Below are 19,860 nucleotides of genomic sequence, written 5' to 3'. Positions count from 1 at the left end.
CCCTTGTCTTCCCATCACCTTCAGAAAGGTTACGTGGCTGCTGTACCCTGACTGCTGGATTTTGTGCAGGTCCTGTGCTTTGGGCTCTCCAGGATGCCCGTGAATATTCCTTTCCCGTCCCTTGCTTCGTGCTCAAATGAAGCCGGGGTGCTTTCAGCTTGGAAAGACCTGAGCCCTTTTCCTATTTCCCATTCTTCTGACCGTTCACTCCCCTGACTGGGCTCCAGGGTCTGCCAGGGGACTGGAGCAGCGGCCGGGTGCGCTGTCCAGGGCAGCCGCCCTCTCCAGGGCCAGCACCGCAGCCCCTCCATCTCCCACGGCCCCGCAGGAGAAACTTTTCCTGCAGGGGCCCGCTCCCGCCGCCGCTCGCAGGGGCTGAGCTGTCTCCAGCCCGGCGGTTCCCAAGCCCGCCGAGGATGCAGCACCCCGGGGAGGGGTGCTCGGACCAGGCTACTCCCGCTCCCCTCCAGCCCCCTCCGCTCCCGCGGCTCCTCGCCCGGTCCCCGCCGAGCTCCGCGCCGCAGGTGACCCCCCGGGGGAGGGCAGGGGCCGGGAGCGGCCGGGGGAGGGGGCGAGGGGCGGGGAGGCCGGGCTCGGGGGGTCGCTGTCAGCGGCGCCGCTCGGGGCACGGCTCGGCGCGGCAGCTCCGCTGGCTGTGCGCGGCGCGGCTCGGCTCGGCACGGCTCGGCACGGCGCGCCATGCTCCGCAGCGGCCCCGGCGCGGGGCTCGTCCTGGCGGCGGCCGCGGCGCTCTGCCTCGGCGGGGCGGGAGCCAAGGTAACCCCCGGCACCGGCGGCACCGGCCCCCGCCCGCACCGGGCAGGGCAGCGCGGCAGCGGCGAGCCCGACGGGGAGGGGGAGCCCCGGGAGCCCCGCCGGGAGGAGGGGAGGGACCGGGAGTGCCGGGGCGAGGGGTGCAGCAGAGCTGCCGGCAGCCCGGGTGAGGGGCGCGCTGGTGTTCCCGGCACGAGGGATGCACCCAGGGATCTGTTGTCGGACACCGGGAGGAGGGATGCAGCGGGGCGTCCGTGGCGGCGGCAGCTGCGGGTCCCTTCGGCCCCTGTCTCTCGGTGTTTGGGGTGTAGGGTTGGCCGGGGACTCGCCTCGGCGTGCGAAAGGCACCGCGAGACGTGATGCTCCGGGACTCCGAATCAACCCCACCGCTTCGGTACAGCCGGACCCCGAATCCGGTGAAAGCCCAATGACTACGGATTCCCAGCAAAATGAGAACGCTTGCCCAAAGGCATCCCTGCCACGGGCACAGCCTGGCTTGGGGAGTCCAAACCAAATACCTCGTGCTGTTTTACAGTCCCCACGCTCGCTCTCCCCGCTCTCGTGCACCTCGGCTGTAGCAGGGAGAGCAGGTAAACTCTGCAAGTGACAGATTCAGCTCCCAGGGCAGGGATCCGGGCAGAGCTGAGAGCAAGCGGGAACGGGGAGCTGAGAGAGACTGAGCACGGGCGGCACCCGAGCTGCGGTGGAAAGGCAGAGGAGGAAACACGGAGCACCCCACAGCCAGGAGCAGCTGCAGAGCAGTCGCTCTGAGCTTTGGGAAGGATGAGCAGCCCTGGTCCCGCTGAAGGGAGTGGGACTTTTCCTATGGACCCTGATAGAACCACAATTTGACACTTCTGGTAGAGATTCTCGATTCTATAAAACATGAGCCACTAGAGTATAAGAAAATATAATTCCATACATTTATGTCTTGTTACATATATATGTATATATAAAGAAAAAAAGGTGTGGGATTGCCTTCTCTGGTGGCAAGCAGCATTATAATTCTGCCTGATAAAGTAATTCCCTGCCACAGCACACAAACACACAACAATGACTGTGGTTGAAATGAAGATGCTTTATCTCGCTTTGGTATCCTAGTGAAGATAGCTACAGTGAGAACCTAATTAAGCCACATTTCTGGCCCTGAAATACTAACTTTACCAAGGTCTATTGAATTGTATGGTTGCAGGGCTTTGTATTTTGTTCCTCTTTCAAGTCAGGATTGTATTGCAGAATGCGAGCTTACCTTCATGCAGTTGCATACTTCTCTTATTGAACTACATAACATGCTTGCTTCCCTGAATTATTGCATCCTTCCTGTGCTGTTTCTCTTCTGCCTTTGCCTGTACAGTCATGAGGAGCAAGTACTGGCTGTGTGCTGTGCATTTGGGGGTGAAAGGCAATGGTGGGACTCTGAATGCATCAGCAAACTCTCTAATTTTTACTAGTTTATCTCTGATGTTCCCTAGTCAACTTCAATTGTTCTCTAACTCTGAAATCAGGAGTGTTTGATTTCACACCAGGCAGAAACTGAACTAAAGTATTGACCAACAGCACTATAGAAAAGAAACTGCCTTCTTAATGAAGAAGCAGCAGTCTCCTGCCTACTTTCCCCGACCTGACTTCTTGCTGTGTCAATTATTCTTTTGATCACATTGTTTATAGGCTCTTAACATACTGGACATTTTTTTTTTGTAGAATGAAAAGCATTTTCTATTGCTTATATTCCTCAATGTGACAAGGAATTCTGTGTCCAAACAGACGTGTGTGTACATCTCTTGCTCCCTGTTTTTATTATTTCTTGGAGTAAGTTGCACTTGCTCTTCACTCATCAAGGACTGCACTGTGCTGCGTAGGCGTCACTATTTTTATCTTTTTGGCTACACTGATAGTGTTGCTATGCTAGTAAAGAAATATACATCCCACTCTAAGTTAGTGGTTCAAATGTAGTTCAGTTTATCAGTTGAAAAAAGGTATTCAACGATTTATGAGAAATTTTTTGTCTTCTGGCTTAGAGTTAACAATGTAAAAACATAACAGAAACTCCCTTGGCAAGGGCAAAATCTGCATGAGGTACAGGGAACTGAATTGTTCTTTTCATCCAGGAAGGTGGTCTCTGCCAGTAAGATCTGAGAAAATTTGTGATGCTGTGAGGTAGCGTGGATATTTGCAACATGTTTTGTAGCAAAGTATAGCTCTCTCTGGAATCCTTCACCAAGTACTACAGCAATTTAAAAGTAGGAGTTAGATCAAATGAAAGAAAATTTGAAGATAAGGTGCATGATGTTTCCTTCTGCGTGTCTGTATCAAATGGAACAAGATGTGCAGATAAGCGGCTTGTTTATCCTGAAGGAAGAATGTTAGCCTGATGAAAGAGTAACACAGTCAAAATTATGTCTCTGTATGTCCATTAAATATTATCTGTTTAATCAAATCCCTGTGGAGGAGTTCTCTATGCCAGTGCCATCCTTCATCTGGTATTCTTCTGTTCACTTGCTGGCTTAAAGAAAAAAAATCAAGCCTTTCTTGTTCTGTTTAAGAGAAGAAATCTTAGCAATCCTAGATCCTCTAGTGAAAGTCTTAGTCCTTTACCCAGCAGGAACTATGGCAAAATTCCTGCTGGTTTCAGAGAGAGCAGGATCCTTCCCAAGATCAGTGAAAGATTAAAAAAAAAATCAATACTAAAATATGCACCTCAATTAGCAAAGAATGTGGCCTGATTAGTAAAGTGTATGAAATTTCAGCTATTAAATTCTACAGCCCTGATCAACAAAGCATGTTGCACAGTTGGCAATGTATCCAGAATCTCAACTACTGTACTAGTCTCCTACCAGATCAACCAAGCATGCAGCTGAATCAGTAAATTATGCAACTGGAGCAGCAAAATATGCACTTCTGATTGGGGCAGGAGGATAGGGAAGGTCTCAAATGTTTTAAATTAGCAACAGTAGTTATGTCAGTGGTCAGCAACTGCCTTGAGAAAAGTAGGGGCAAAATATGTAACTTTTACTAAGTCTTTCTGGACCCTTGCTGGACTGGAAAAATATGTCCCTCAAATAGCTGAGTATTTCTTAGCAGCAATCCCATTCTTTACCAGATGTACTGCACATCTGGTTCCAATCCCAGCAGCTGCCAGGTGTGGGGGTTATTTTAGTAAAAGTTTAATGGGATTTTTAGGTCCAGGTAGCTTTTGCTTTATTCCTCACTGTAAAGCACTGGGTATGCACACTAGGCTGTATTTCTGTCTCAGGAGATGAAGCCAGTCAAGACAAATAAGGCACCTTCAAAGAACCTGAAAGTTTTGTTGGCAGTAGACTTAATACCTATTAATCTCTTCACTTTTTTTGAAAGTACTTTGTGCTTGAGGAGCAGAGAAACTATAGGTCTTTCCTGTTTTCTTTGTATCTTGATTAATTGCTATAACTTCATCCTTTTGTGTTTACAGTGTATCTTGGCAGATCAGATGTTTACCATGCAGAGAGTTTGGATGTTTGGCCAGTTTGGGGAGCAGCTATCTTCATGTATTTTGAAGCAGTAGAGCTGTTTCTCTCTAGCCTCTGTGTATGTGCTTTAAAAATCCAGTCACAGTGTCTGGTTCTGAACTTCAGAAGCTGTTTTTTCTTTAAATTATTAATTTTTCTTTATACAGAAGACCTGCAGGTTGTTCTATTTTAATAAAGATGCAGTTTCAGGGTTTCTATAAACCACTTTTTTTTTTTTTTTTTTAATGTCTGGAAGTAAACGGTGTTAAACTGCCTGGGCTCAAGGAAGGCATGAGAATTGCTTTGTTTTACTACACTGTTCACTTTAGTACCCAGGAGCCTGAAACATTATTTGAGTCTAAAAATTATCTGGACTTGGGTTGTTTTTTTTTTAATCCACTAAATTTGGTTCACAAAGCTGGGTTGCATTGGACTTCTTATTTACCAAATTTCTGCCTCATTTCCAAGTCAGTTCAAGGAGTGATCCTATTTAGCTCTTTTTCCTGTTTAAAATATTTCCTACTGAGTCCAGAGCAGTGCCCTTAAAACATAATTGATTTGGGTCATTGAACCCTTATTTTTCATGCATGTTAGTTTACATCCCGCCACTGGTCTGACTGGTATTTAAATTAGAAAATTGCAGGCGGATTTCTTCTAGAGGCTAAAGTTCACGTGGAGTCTCTGGCAAAATAAGATCCTGGAGTACATATCCGTGGAACTGGGCAATGATTTGTAACTCTTTTTTAATTCTGTCTGGCCAGAGTGTTATAAATCTGGTGCTCGCTTGTTAGCTTCACGCTAAGCAGCAATAATGTCTACAGTGTTTTAGTCCTGATAATTCTAATTACGGAAGCACTGAAGAAGCTGAAAGCTGAGAAGATGGACAAGGCTGGCCTCAAGTCCTGCACAGCACAGGGGATTCTCTCTTTGTAGAGCTGAACCATAATCCTCTCCTTCACCAAGGCCAGCAATGGAAGCAGCAGCCAAGGTAAGAGAAACAAGCCAGTAGCAGAAGATTTCTGGAATTATGTGGGTAATCTTTGGGCAGAAGGAGCTAAAAGACTGTTGTGCTGGTAGAGATACCAACCGTCCTTGGGGTGAAAATGCTGAAATAATTTTTTTTCCTTACTATCTAAGAGGTTGGAGCAAACAATCCTGTTGCACTGGTTTGCAAAGACCCAGCAAACAACCTTTCCTGTGGTAACCAATAATTGCTATTCTCTCCTCTGCTTTTTTGTGTGACAGACCAGGAATGGTGGTAAAATATTCAGGTCTCCTTCTTCCTGCCTCTGTTTCTTCATAAAAAATAAAGGAACTCATGGCATATTTTGTACCAGCGAGTGGCTACCCAGCAGTAGTATAGCTACACCAGGTCTGGTAAAGCAGTTCTTGCCATTACACACTGTTCTTTGTATGCACTGATATCCCAGATCTATAAATGATAAACATTCAGTGTGGTATTTAGATACTTGCTTGAGTATGGGAAGTACTAAATAGAAAAGTCATCCTCTTGTACAAATTCATGGCAGGAGAAGGGTGGAGTAGGGGCAGGGCACTGTAGCGGCTTGCATTAATATGTGTAACAATTTTACAGCAGTAGGGAGAAGCCTGACTGTCAGTCTTGGTTTTCAAACTCAGTGTAAGAACATTATCAGTCCTCTTACAAGCTCTCAGCAGCAAATGGCCCCATGGTTCATTTTTTGAATATCCTTACTCACATCATTGCCAATGGAAAGAAGGTTCCAATTTTGAGAGGAGCAAAGGCTAATTTGCCTGTATTTCCTTTCTAGAGTTCTTGGAGCCCTACTGGAGCTCACAGAAGCCATCTGAGACTTCAGGAGGATTTAAATCAGGCCATAAGTACTACTGGCTTGGATTAGTAATGATGTGCATTGAGGACAACATCTGTATTTGGGTTTGGGTGGAGCCCTTTCATGGTAGAAGAGTTGGTAATACTTTTACAGTACCTTTCATCAGTACCTTTCATTTCAGAGTTTCACAAATATCTAATTACAGGAACCATTAAACTATGTGAAATCCTTGGTCCTGGGGGAGTACAGGCAGTACCATTATGCTTCAATAGAAAGCAGGGGTGGGTGGTGTTCAAAGTGGCAAAACAAAAGCAATTTTTCACATGCAAGCCATAACCTGCTGAACTATCTCATTTTCATCCTGTGTTTTACTTCTCTCATTTCTTTATATTAGCAGCCACGTTGCAACACCAAATGAGCTAAACAAAATGGGCTGCCACAAGCCTCCATTCAGAACTACTGTCAGCTCTTAGGAAGGGATTTTGGAAGTTCATCCATCTCTTACTGATCTGTTTTCGTAGTATTTCTATTTTTTTATTCTGTTAGGGTGTAGCAGGACTTAGCTAGGGTCAAGTGCTAAGGAGGCCAATAGTGACAGCTTCCTGGGTACAGGAGCTCTGGGATGACATGCCTCTGAAAGTCCAGCCTGATCCAAATCCCAGAAAGCTGGTCACTCAGCCTTTGCAAGGACTGTGTGCCTGCTCTGTACTGTGCTTCATTTGGGTTTAGAAGTGGGAGATCTAATCCATTTATTCTACTTAAGTCCATCTCTCACCTGGGCTTGGTCAGTAAATATTCCACTGTTTAGAGATTGAGTTTTTATTAAAGGGATTTTTTGACTGAAAATGTGAAGCCTTTACTGGTAGCACTGAGGCTCAAAGCCCAGGCTGCCCATGCCCTTGACTTCTTCCTGTGCTCCAGATCTGCATGGGTGGGCACTTCAGGTAAATCTGAGCCTTCGCTATTTGAATACAAGGGCCCCAAGGAGTTGCTCATCAAGACTAACTTTAAATGCAAGCTTAGCAGGCTGAACACTTGATTTGCCTCTAAAATCAACAGTAAGTTATTCCAGGTTTCCTGGTTGAAACTTGAATGGGGAAGAAGAAAGGATGTCTGCAAAGCAGATTTATTTAGGAAAAACAAACTGGGACCCTGTAACAACAAACCCAGGCTTAGTTTTTCCTCTGTCTGCAGTATCTGTGATACTTTTTTCAGCTTTCTCCCAACCCTCCCTGCTGTGCCCTCATGGTCTCTCCTTATGTGTAAGCAATAAAGTAAAATTTACAAGCATCCTGCTCTCTGAAATCCTGGCAAAGATGGAGTCTTGGAAATTTCCCTTTCCACAGTGCACAAGAGGAGACTAATCCTGGGAGAACAAGGTGGAGAGAAGTGCTGCTGTTTGTATACCATCCAAAACTAAGGATGAGCACTTGGACTGTAGCAGACCCCTGGATGCTCCAGCTCCAGCTGCAGCAATCGCTCACGTGGAAGCCCAGCTAAAAAGAGTGCATGAAAGCGAGAGGGTTTTTCTTTGCTTGCATTTGAAAGATCACTACCCATGTCTTCTGCATAAGCCCTCCCACCTGCTAGTGACATTTAGTGACACAACAACCTGGTTCCCAAAAGGCTGGGATAACAGCTCTGCAGCAGGGTAATGGTGACACAGAATATTTGCAGGTTTGGCATTCACATATGGAATGTTTTCTTCTCCATATGTTTGTACAATAGGCTTCCAGCATGTAAAACATCTGAAGTGTCTGAATGAAACAATAGGGTCATGTAGCTGGAAGTCCAAGCACAAACAGCTCTTCTTTTGCCAGGCCAGTTTACACGTATACGTATGTGTTTTTTTTGCTTTTGAAAATCCAAGTTTACTTCCCAGGAAGTGGCCAGCAAATTTTGCATGGGATTGCCTTTCAATTCTCTTTTCTCCTGTTTCTTGTCCTTTCGAAACAAAACAAAGCAGTTTTGGGCACCTACGGTGCTTGTGGATTTTATTATTTCAATCTCCCTCATGAATTTGGGAGGTGATATATATGAAGTTAATTTGGGAACATTACTTTTACAGATTCCTGTGGATATACATAACTTGTTTAATGGCGTTCAATTTTTATACTGAACTCCACAAGTAAACTTTTACTGCAGGACTGTAGCTTTTGTTTTGTTATATATTCCATCTGTTTACCAAGCAGTAGAAAACAATCTGACCATGTTTTCTGCTCTTTAATTTGAGCTGATTTAAACTGCTCAATTTATAGAAAATGAAAACCAGATTGATCTTCTGGAAATTGCCTCATCACCCCTGTCAGTTCCCACCAACCCTATCATTTACTATTAATTTTTCTATGATATGTTGTGTACACTTTGTTAATGAGAACTTGCTCCAGCAGAGAATAGACCTATGTGACCTATTAAAGCCCCGAAGCAAACGGCCATGGCATCTTGAACTCTTCATTACACTGCCTTACTTTTATTTACCATGGTCCCATCATATTCAGGATTATTTGCCTGAGGAGACACTCTAAATGATGCCTTTGTTTCTCTTTCTAATGCTTTACATTTTTTTGTATGTTTGAATGAGGGTATTTTCTGAAAAAGGAACCCAACAAACTAGAACATGGATAGCAGCTTTGTGTAGATGAAGGCTCTTATTTGATAGGGCATCTTGCATCCTTGTTAGAGAATCTCTATTTGTTTGCTGAGTGTCCAGTCACAAGAGTTAGCTTTGTTTCCCCCCTCCCTTGCAAGGATTAGTCTGAAAGGTCCACAAGAAAATTCCAGCACTCCCTGGTGGATGTTATGTTAGATACGTTGTATGCTTCCTTGGGCATAAAAGCTGGTGTTGTGATGAAAGAGGAAAGCCAGTGTTCAGACTGCTGTCCTAGGGACATGGATCACATTTGTTGCATGAGCATAGCACAATAAATTTATGAGAGGTTTCTGCTTAAAATAGTCCTGCTTTATGGGTGTAATGGTTACAAGTCCCCAAAGGAACCCTGCCTAGTCAAGTGGGTCTTTCCAAGCACTGGATTTGTATCTTTTAAATAGATTTTTCAAATCATTTGATAGGAAAACAATCTGGCTTTTGTACTTTCAGACTGAAATGAGAAGGAGGAAATTAATATTGTAATGTGGGACTGCAGTCAAGATAGAGAAAAGTTCAGAATAAGACTGGCACTTAGTTTCTAGTAAAAGCACCTGGATATAAATTAAATTAAAGGAAAAATGTCATGTGCCTTGGCCGAGGTCTCTTCCAGAGCATTTCTATCTGTATTTCACACTCTACCAACATTTTATTCAATTCATAAGTGTGTCTGCACCTTGACATGCATCAACTATTGAGTAATCAGTGAATGCTAGGATAACTCCTGTAATGATAACTTCAATCTGGGAATCTGACAGGTAGCAAATGTACCCATGAGCTGCCAAGCCCAGAGAAAAACTATTCATCATAAGCATTTATAGCTCTAAAAATATAGGTCATAGCTGTAACTTGTAAGAGATCTTGTAGGTGAATCCAACTCCTTCCTAATTACAGAACTGAAAGGGGAGAAATAAAACTTCTGCCTATTTGTGATGTGGTGGAAAAGAAGAAGAATTCTTTCAGTGTTCTGAGACTTCACCTCTGAACCCTTATGTAGCTGAGTTAGCAATGAGCCTCCTGCAGTCCCACCTTTGCTGAGAGGGGCACATATTCTTCCAGAGGGCTGTTAAGACCACCTCTAACTATTGCTCTGAATCTCCCTCTGTAGGAAACAACTCTGGCTTCTGCCTGCAGAAGGAAATGAGCTAAATTAGCCAGCATTCCTCGCACCCAGAGCTGTGTGTTCTTCATCTTATATAGGAATCTTGCATCAGGTACTCAAAAAGGTCTGTGGCTCCTGCAGAAAATCTGCCCACTGCTCATAACTATGGTGTAGGTTGGCATCTCTGGCCTAATGAGGATGAACTGGTTTTCCTTCTCACCAGAACCTCCCAAAAGCAGCAGAGCATTCTGCTGCCTTTCCTCCGCGTGCTCGGAAGGCAAGCACAAAATGTCAATGTATGCTCAGGGTGCATATACTGCTGATCATGCTATGGAAAGCTGGGCTGTTCCATGGGTGATTGTTCAGAAAACAGCCCCTGCTTGTGTCCCTGGGAACAAGCATTTTTTTGTTGTTTGGGAACAAGCATCTCTGGAGTTAAATGAGGAGGGCTGTTGTTCTCCACAGAGGCTGGAGCGCGTCGCTGTGTCTGGTGGTTGTTGGAGTGCCCGTGTTTGTTTTTTTGTGATTTTCCTTTTCCCCACCTCCTGTTCTGAGCGAGGATCAAGGAGGAGGGATGGTGACCTCATGGTGCAGTTATGCAATCTGCCAGAGCCAGGTATCAAAACACACTGCAGCTGTGGAGCTGGGACCTCGCTGTGGCTGGGGGCCCTGGCCTCCTGGCTCTAATGAGATCACTGACCTTCTCCTGCCACTTCTTCTGCAGCTGCTTTGATTCCCAGGGATTTGTTGTGGCCATGCCTGCCTAACGGTTTGGAAAGCTGCTGCAGGGAATGCTGCATCCACAGGCAGGCTCTGGGAGCTGGCCCTGGAGACCTACAGCAGGTGAGGGTACTCTGAGCCCTGCCAGCCTCTTTCCATCCCAGCAGAACTTATTTGCCTCCATCCAAGGGCATGAAAACATTCCACCCCCCCACTCCCGACTATTCTTATTTTCATAGGAAGTGAGGAGAAGGTTGCCTGTTCTCCAGTGAAATAAAGCAGTGCCTTCCCAGCAGTCTTGTTGTGATGTTTGAGCTGCAGCAGAGTCACATATGGGAAGAATAAGAGAGAACAGCATGTCTGCAGTCTGAGGCACATTTGGGCCTCCAAGTCAAGTCTCATTCAGACTTAGCATTCTTTGCTCTAATTGCTGAACTGCATTCCTGCTTCCCTCCCCTTCTCCTCTAGCAGTATTTTTGTTTTCCTTGTCTTCTTCTTCTTCTTCTTTTGTTTTCCTTGTCTTCTCCTTCCCTTCCTACCTGCATATTTGTTCTCTTCAAATGTCCTTCAAATTATTAAAAACAATAGAAAACTCAGAGATAAATGTGAAAACAGGGCCTTGTGAAGCTGTCTGATGTGGGCCAAGAAGGAATACAAGACAAGTCCGTTTCCTGAAAATGGGATTTGTAGAGTGGAAATGTCACATCCATAATCACTTTCATGTGGTGGAACTGCTGCTGCCCACCACTAAAATAACAGAGCATCTGTTAAAAAATGTGGGTTTGGTTTTGCTTAAATCCAGCAGGTTGCACTCATTTCAAGAAGTATTAGGTCCTTGTTTAAAAACATGAGGGCAACTGCTCTGGTACCATAAATGTAATAAAAGCAAATGTATGCTCAGCCCAGCTTGAGTCCCACACTGAACCCCGTTCAGAGCTTCTCTGTGTGAATGGGCTCAGTGAGCAAGGAGAACATACATGTGTGCAGAAGGTGGGTTTGTGCTGGGACAGGGATATTGGGAGGGCAAGGGAGACCCCTCAGCAAGCAGGGTACTCTCATAATTGATGGGAACTGTTTTGGAGATCAAGCTGAAAAATAATTACAAATAAAGACTAAAAAAAAGGAGATGGGGGAAGCTAATAACTAAGCAAAGTGTTTTGCTCTGTCTGATCTGCTTGTGCTAACTCTACTACTTTCAATCATCCAGAGAGACTTGAAGAGTTGCTCTAATGTGGGATGAGAGAGTCTTCTTTGCTGCTGCCTCATGCTTCAAACAGCAAAGGCAATTTGGCAGAGGGGGAAGTGGTGATTCCAAGGCATTTCTAGGAACTCTTGTACTGCCAGGTGGAAAAAATAGCTTAGATGTGCTTCAGCTGTATCTAGTTCATTCTAATGGAAGAAAATAAACCTTGCATGCAATGATGAGCTGAAAATACAAAATTAAATAGAGCACTAATTTTCCAAAGCCTCTGATTAACTTTGTCCTGTGCTTGGAAAAAGTCCTACCAGCTTTGATCTCTAGATCAGTCAGCTAGTGAAGGAAATGTGGTCACTTCTTAAACCAACAGACTGGAGGTTTCTATCTCACTCTTGGGATAGTCTTTCCTCAGATCCTGTGTTTGATGAGCATCCAAAAAGCTCAGACTTCCCTAGCTTGGAAATACTGTGAGAGGAAAACTTGGGGCTTTTGCTGGGAACCACAAGAAACATATTTCTGGTAGCTTTGCAGGGAGTTCCAGCCATGTCAGCAAGTAAAGACTCGTCTTTATTTTGTTTTTCCTTGTAAGCTGGGATTGTGGAATGACAGCTTTCCCTTTTTCTTTCTCATTTTCTTTTTAAAACCCCAAGTTTAGCATTTTCTCTCTGTTTGGGCCACTTTATATTTCATCCCAGGTGGCTGGCTCTGTTCAAATGTCCTCAGGAGCCCAAGTGATCTTTAACTTGGAATGAACTTCCTGTATTTGGAGGGGAGAAGGGGGAAGTAGCTGGGATGCCATACCTCTCCCTCTGTGTTTTGAGCAAAGATGTTGGTGTAGCCAGAGTTTTAAAGAGGTCCCTTGGGCAGGATAAATGTGAAGGAGCTGGTGAAGGAGCCTTGAAGCATTTCCAGCTCTTTGAAAGAAACACACGTGTGTGTGCATGTGTGCACATAAGATGTTTTTAATTTTGGAGGGGTGAGTGATCCCAAATAAAGCTTGCTGGATTTTCATCCCACTGATGCTATGTAGAGCTCAGATGGCTAAATTTAATCATGCAGGCTGAACAATCTTGCATTCTAAGACTGCATCCATCTCTGTGCGGAAACTATTTGCTTACCCCGGTGGCTTCTGTGGAATCAGCTGTAGCCTGACCAGATAAGGCTACTGTGGGATGCCCATACACTGGCTGTTCTGGCACTAGGCAGCTGCAGTGGATTTTGATTTTTAAATTAAGCAAAAAAATCTACCTGTAGAGGAGTTCTTTCTTTTCTACTCTTAGAAGTGTTTAAGAAGTGGGGCTATTTTACAGGAAGGGACAAAACATAAAATAACCCTCTGATTCAAATCAGGGGATCATAACCAAATATTCTCTCTTCAGAATGATTTTTTAAAGGGCCTAAGGTCTGCATGAAAAGCTTCTATCCTCACCTCCACTAATTACTCCAGTACTAGTTGGTTTTTTTTTTTCCCTTCAAGCAAAGACCAAAAAGCCCTTTGACTTGGATAAGGAGTTAATACACATCTGTGCTTGAAAAGACTAATAAATGCACCACTTCTTAATGTTCAGTCAGTTTGAAATATAGTGGATTATTCCTACACTTGTTTCTAAAAAGAAGTGGAAGTGACATTTTTAAATCTGCCTGAAACTAGAAATACATGTGAGAAATGCACAAAGTTGAGATGTGCATAAAGCATTAATGAGGGCAAAGTGGGTTATGAACTTTGCACATCCTTTCCTTGCAAGCCTGCAGCTGGGTGTCTCTATTAGGTGAGTGGCTTGGCCCCGAGGATGCAGTGGAAATTCAGTGGCTCAGCTGTGTGTCTCCAGTTTCCTTTGCTGAGCTTTGACTCTGGGTATGCACCACAAGAACTTGCTATTTCTTGGGTATTTTATAAAAGAAAACAAGCTATGTTGAATAGGTCCCAAGCCAGAGAATCTGAGATCGTGCTCACAGAGGAATATCAAACATCAAGGCAGGATGTTCTCCTTCCCCTTCTTTGAAATAATAAACTTTAAAAATAAACAGTCTTTAGGATGCAAGTGAGACAGTGTCCTCTAGGATGTTGCAACCAGCAGCTCCTTGTAACCAGCATTAACATGAATGAAGAAAGAGAAGCAAAATCTAAGAACACAAATGGGCTGAGGATTCCCCTACCCAGGGCCTTGCATCACTTTGTTTCCATTTCTCTTCAGCAGGGCTTTCTTTACAAGCTGAACCACATGGCCATGGTCACCTTCTCTTACCAGCTGCATGTCACAGCATCCTCCACGTCCCCTCTGGGTTCCCAGCATCACCTCAGGCCGGCAGCACTTCTCTCCTGGAGGCAGGACAGAGAAGCTTGAGAAACCAAGCCATGCCTGCTCCCTGTGGTTCAGGCAGAGGCTGGTATCCATCACTGAAGAGGTTGTGGGCAGCTAGAGGTTGTCACAACTTGCCATTCATGGCTTTTTCCAAGACCCCTGCAGGTTTTGAGCATGGGATTGCTCCTAGCTGCTGCAAGAATTTATCCTGTCCTGGCAAAGTGAGGAGCTTGCTTCTGAGCATGCCTCTAGTCCAGCTCTAGCCTGGTGCCTTGTTTGGGAGCAATTGTGACTAAAGGGTGATAATTATATGATTAGATTAAATTAATCTTGTAGGGAGTGAGATTCCCTTAGAATGTGTTGATTCCCTGACAATGTTCCTACAGGAAGAATGCAGAGGCTCCAGGCCTACATTTGTAGGTGTTGTGTGAGTGGAGAGCAGAGTTAAGAGTTATGTTATATGTCAGATGATGATAACTACTCTTCCTGGTGCATATTCTTGGGTGGGCCTTATGGTAAAATCCCATCTGGCCAGAACAAGAATTTTCTCCTTTTTATGCATGGGAAATCTGCTTTCCATCAGTGCCTCCTGCTTCTCAAGAGCTCTTTGATGTACAGAATCCAGTTTGAAGCAATGACACACTGGCTTTGTCCTGCACCCCTGTATAACACAGCAAGGGCTTCTCTTTCTTTGGGAGCTGGTGCTCCTCAGGAAGCAGCCGCTGGTGTCTGCAGTGAGATTCCTGAGCAGTGTCCTGCAGTCACTTCTGCCACATCTGTTCTAACCCAACACAGCTCCTTGTGCAATAAAAACTCCCTACAGCTGCATCACACATGGGTTTGCTGCAGACGTGCTCCTCAGAGGGCAGCAGAGCATTCTCAGCACCATCAGAGCACCACTTCCACTGTCACCTTTGAGGGACAGCACAAGGTCCTCCTTGTACTCCTTAGCCCTGTGTTTCCTGGTGCAGAGGCCGTATAACTCCTCACACTTGTGTATCTTAAATAGCTCAAAGCTGATGTCAATATAAACTTCTCAGTCCAAACACCAGCACAGGAGGAGGTAAGTGCATTACAATGGGGCATTTTTTAGTAGTGGCACAAGATTTAAGCTTTTGAGTGGGCTGTGTAGTGTCAAAGGGGGAAATGCAACATCTTGGCATGTTCTGAAATAGCCAACCATTGTGTCTATGGCCGAGCAGCAGTAGCTGAGATTTATTTCTAAACATACTAAATGCAGTTCCCCAGTTACCCCAATACAGAAAGCAGACAGGATTTGTCTGACCACGATGGACTGGAGATTCAGTTCAACACAACTGTTGGAAACATTTGGAATCTCTGGCCAGAGAGGAAGGTACTGGAAAGCAGACAAACAGGACTGGTAATCTGGCTCTCTCTGCTCATAATTCACCTAACTGGTGTGTGCATATATCAAGTGTTGTTTTTGAAAAGATAACAACCTTTCATTTGCAAAGATTAAAAATGTGCCAATATTTTTGCATGCATCTGTCAAAAGCCCACAAGTCTGTAGCTTGCTGCAGAGGGAACATCTGTGTCTAATTGGCAAAACTCAGGGTTCATAATGGGTGATTCAAATGAACAAAACCATTTTGTCATTCATTCAGTTGGGGATTATAAACTAATCAGAAATCCTTCCCCCTCCCCTTCCCTCAGATCCGTCTTGCATTTCCTGTCCCTTGTGGTTTTTTTCCCCATGATCTCAGAGCAAGTCTTGAATCTTTTTGGTCTCACAAGCCATAATACATTAACAATTCCCCCACTGCCACAACCTTTCAGCCATATTTCTGGAATTCACACATTGCACTTCCCCCTCTGCCCAGATCTGGGGTGCAGGGCAGCTCTTGGGGTTTTTATTGTAGCCAGCTGGTGGCTCAAGAGGCACCTTGCATCTGAGACTCCTTGGATGTACACAGAATGTGCAAGATATTCTTCCTCAAATGCTGACAGTTTGACAGATCTGAGTGAAAATGAAGGTGGGGAAGGGAGCTTATGCTGAGGGTGGGGGCGAGGGATTTGGGGGGATGCATTTCTCCATTCAGCACTCTGCTGCTGAATCCCACAGGACCCTCTGATCTGGTGGCTGCAGCTCTGGGGTGTTAACAAAGTCTCCTGGTAGTAGAGGAGGGGCTGTGAATGCCTCCAAGCATCTTCTCAGTGTCTGAAAAAAGGCAACTGGATCAGTTCACATATTCCTCAAAACAAAATCTCAACCCTCAATCACTGCTAATTTAAGGAGGCTTGAGCCAATCTGTGATCCTCCCACATCCAGGCGTGCCACCCTGCGAGAGCAGCAGTTCTGGTGCACATTCTGCCTCCTAAACTGGGCACATATTTTAGTGCAAAAGTTAGGTGGTGTTTACTGTTTCTTGCTATGCAAATACTTGTTTAAAAGTGAGCTCAGAAGATTAGTGTGGAACAAAGGCAAGACTGTACCGATATGCTGGGATGAAGGGACGGAATACAAGAAAAGTAACAGAAAATCCCTCTATTCTTCTTCCAAGTGTAGGAGCCATCCTCCCGCTGAGGAAAGAGGAGCATATTCACTGGAAATCCACAAGTTTTCAGTAAAATCCAAGTGGAAACAACTGTATCTATAATTCTGGTGTGAATTAGTAAATGGATCTAACTGTTATGACCTGTAGACTCTTAAATTGGCATAAAGTTTTGCTTGTTTCCCCTGGATTTTTACCATGAATTAACTAATACAGACTGAGCTCAACATTTTCCCTCCTGGAGAAAAGATCAGTAAATGTCTATCAATATGTTTTGGTTTTACATGTGGGACTCCTAAGGCATTAGACAGAGAATAATATGTGTGGGGCAATGAATGTGGTTTCTTTTCCACTTGAGACTTCTAGCCATAATCCAGGCCAGGTGCCTTAAATGAGCAGCCTGTAGTTTATTCCACTATAATTAACATAAGCTTTGATTTAGATGACACTTTTACAAGTCAAATATTGGATTCCAAGTTGAATCTAGAACACAGTTTCCACCCACGTTACTGTTTTGGTCCTTTTCAGTGGCCATCCTGAATCCACCCTGAAATCCCCCAGAATATGAGCAGCACCTGCTGGAAAACAAAGGTTGTGCTTTGTGGAACGGGTCTGGCTTTTTGTTTCCATTTAGGAGCTTTTAACATTTGGCATTGCATTTTTTCCTTTCCATTTCAATATGAGCCAAGGGGAGGGACCAAGAGAAAAAAAATCTGGAGTATTTTGATCTTTGTGGCTTTATATGGACTTCATAAGCTTCGTTTGTTCTACTGCCAAGTTCCTTTGTGTTTAAATAGATAACAGACCAAGGCGACTAATCATTTCCAATAAAAAACCACACCAAACCCAAAGCATTCCCTTTCTTTTCCAATTAATGCTTGTAAACCCATGCTCCTAGAACGGGCTTGTGACCTAAGAACTGCTGGGTTTTTTTTTTCTTTCCCTTTTCAAAAACAATTGCCTAAGGCACCGACTGGGCTCTGTGCTCTGCAAATTTATGAAAGACTCTTGAAAAAAGGCTCTGAGAGTGGCTTTGGGAGAAGGTAGTTGTCAATATGATGTGCAAAAGCAGCCTCATGCACCTTTAGAAAAGCACAGAATGGTGGTTATTTCCACCATTTATGGACTTCCTTCCTCTTTGGAGGCTGGAGGCTATTTGTGGAGAAGGAAGAAATAGCAGATTTACATGGAACTGTCACTGTGTTATGTAAAATGCATGTTGGTTGCTGGTTTACTGGTGAGAGCTGCTATCTGCTGTTACTATTTTGAGAGGCTTTGCACTTGAAAAAGAGACAATTTGCCCAATCAAAAGCAGCTACATTTTACTGAAGTAAATAAGGTAGAATGTCCTTGAAACAGAAGATGAGTTGGTTGGATGAATCATGGGTGATCATCAATGCAAAGGTTCTTTTTTACATGAAAATGTTTTTGTAATGAAAATAACACAGAATTTTAAATGCTGTGACACATTTTCCCTTTAGCTTCTTAAGATTTTTCTCACACAACCAACTGTTTAGGGCAACACATTTTTGTGGTCAAAAAGTTGTATGTTTGCCAACAGCACAAATTATCAGTAGTAGGAAGTGAGAATTATGTGAATTACTTACGTGGGTTATATTTCTCTTGGAGGTTGACCATCCAATATACACTTCCATAGTCTCTAAGAGTTGCTTCTCATATTAGATTGATGCTCCACAAAAGTAGGACCTAAGACTTGCACAAGCTTAATGAATTTCCCTGTCTTGAGGGTATCTTAAACCAGTCTCTGAAGGGAGAGAAAAGAGCCGGAACTTCCATTGGTCTGGCAGAGTGCATCCTGGGTATAATCTATGGCAAGATGTAAGATTCTTTGTTTTGTTTCCCAGGTGTATTACTCCTGTGGTGCAGTGGTGGAATCAATGGAAAGAGGCCTGATTTTGTCACCAGGTTTTCCAAACAACTACTACCCAGGGACACACTGCGTCTGGCAGTTTTTCATTCCCATGGGAACCCATCTCATCTTGGAAATATTTGACTTTGACATTTTTGAGAGCTCTAGTGAAACTCCAACCCCCTGGGATGGCTTTTCAGCCCCTGCTACAACAGAAAATAAGGACATGCCTTCTCCTGAGGAAAACCTGGACTTTGCTGTCCACACCACAAAACCCTCTCTCCAGACCTCGACGTTGAAGGTGGCTCAGAATCTGAGCAGCACCAGAGACCAGTCAAAGGACCTTGCTGGTCACCTGGATGAACTTCCAGGAACCATCTCAAAAAAAAATGAAGCCAAACAAGCATCTGAAGAAAACCAGTGGAAGCAGATGAAGGAACCCAAAGCAATTACCAAGGCTCAGCCAGAGGAGCTGCCATTCCCTGTGGCCGGTAGTGCCTCAATGCAGAGGCAAAATACCAGCAGCCTGGAAACAGGAGAGGATTTGGAAGGGAAGATGTTGCTTGCCCACCTAGCTGCTAGTGAGAGACACGAAGTCACAGCAGAGAGCTGGACACTTCCCTCAACAGCATTGCCCATGGAAATCTCCTCCAGCCCTCAGTCAGCAGTGGATATCTGTCCCCATGATGTATTATACGTTTCCGATCTCATCACATTTTCCTCTCGCTTCTGCGGCCCAAATTCCCCTGTGAACAAGACCATGGTCTTTGGTTCATCTCTGGAAATGGTTGAGGTTATCATGGAGCTGATCACCACCACGGACCGGGGCCGAGGCTTTGCGATGCTGTTTGAGTACAGGAACATCACTGACCCCAGCTCTGTGGATGCTGTGAGGCAGGAGAGGAAGGAAAACATGATGATGCTGGCAATTGTAACTGGGATTGTTGTCTTTGCTCTTGCTCTGCTCTCTGCCCTCTGCATAGTTTGCAGGTAAGGTGATGCCAGAGCCTTGGAAGATCTGTGATATTATCCATAGGGAAATGAACAGAAAAGAGTTACAATTCCAGAGAAGAGTTACCTTTCCTTTGCTCTGTTAACTCCTGCTGTCCTCCAAATGTGGTAGAGTGGGTACAGAGGAAGTCAATGCCCCTCACTGCTCCTGCCCTAGGCTCCTCAGTTTTCTCTCCTACTTCTACAGCTCCTGTACCTCAAATTTGTTTTCTTTTTCCTGCAGAAATACCTGACCAGTCAGGACTTTCCTGGGCATTTTTTGTTTTAATGGCAGTGGTGCCTTTGAACCTCAGCTTTGGCTCATGGACAAAATCATCCTTTCCTGAGTCTCCTGAACAGGCTGAGCTGACAGTCACTGCATCTTTTCACAGAGATTCCACAGTTTGGCTCTAACTAACCATCACTAGCACTCTGCAGAAAAGTAAATAA

At 44.6% G+C, this 19,860-nt stretch overlaps 1 protein-coding gene across 3 annotated transcripts in view; it reads left to right on the top strand.

Annotated features, from left to right (window-relative positions):
• Window positions 1-398: 398 nt before the first annotated feature.
• The window catches only part of LOC137484706 (uncharacterized), a 32,001-nt gene continuing 12,539 nt past the window's right edge, over window positions 399-19,860 (top strand). The window contains exons 1-2 of one of the 3 annotated variants that reach the window (XM_068208776.1): window positions 399-524; window positions 18,416-19,410. In XM_068208776.1, the coding sequence (XP_068064877.1) occupies window positions 417-524; window positions 18,416-19,410 (1,103 nt within the window). In that variant the 5' untranslated portion in view covers window positions 399-416. Of the gene's footprint in view, window positions 525-657; window positions 778-10,439; window positions 10,660-18,415; window positions 19,411-19,860 lie in introns of those variants that run through there. The other 2 variants (XM_068208777.1, XM_068208778.1) reach the window with 2 other exon arrangements.

This window comes from Anomalospiza imberbis, chromosome 18, assembly GCF_031753505.1.
Source record: "Anomalospiza imberbis isolate Cuckoo-Finch-1a 21T00152 chromosome 18, ASM3175350v1, whole genome shotgun sequence".
Lineage (NCBI taxonomy): Eukaryota > Metazoa > Chordata > Aves > Passeriformes > Viduidae > Anomalospiza > Anomalospiza imberbis.
Note: the sequence above shows the minus strand (reverse complement) of the source record. Positions and strands in the feature narration are given on the sequence as shown.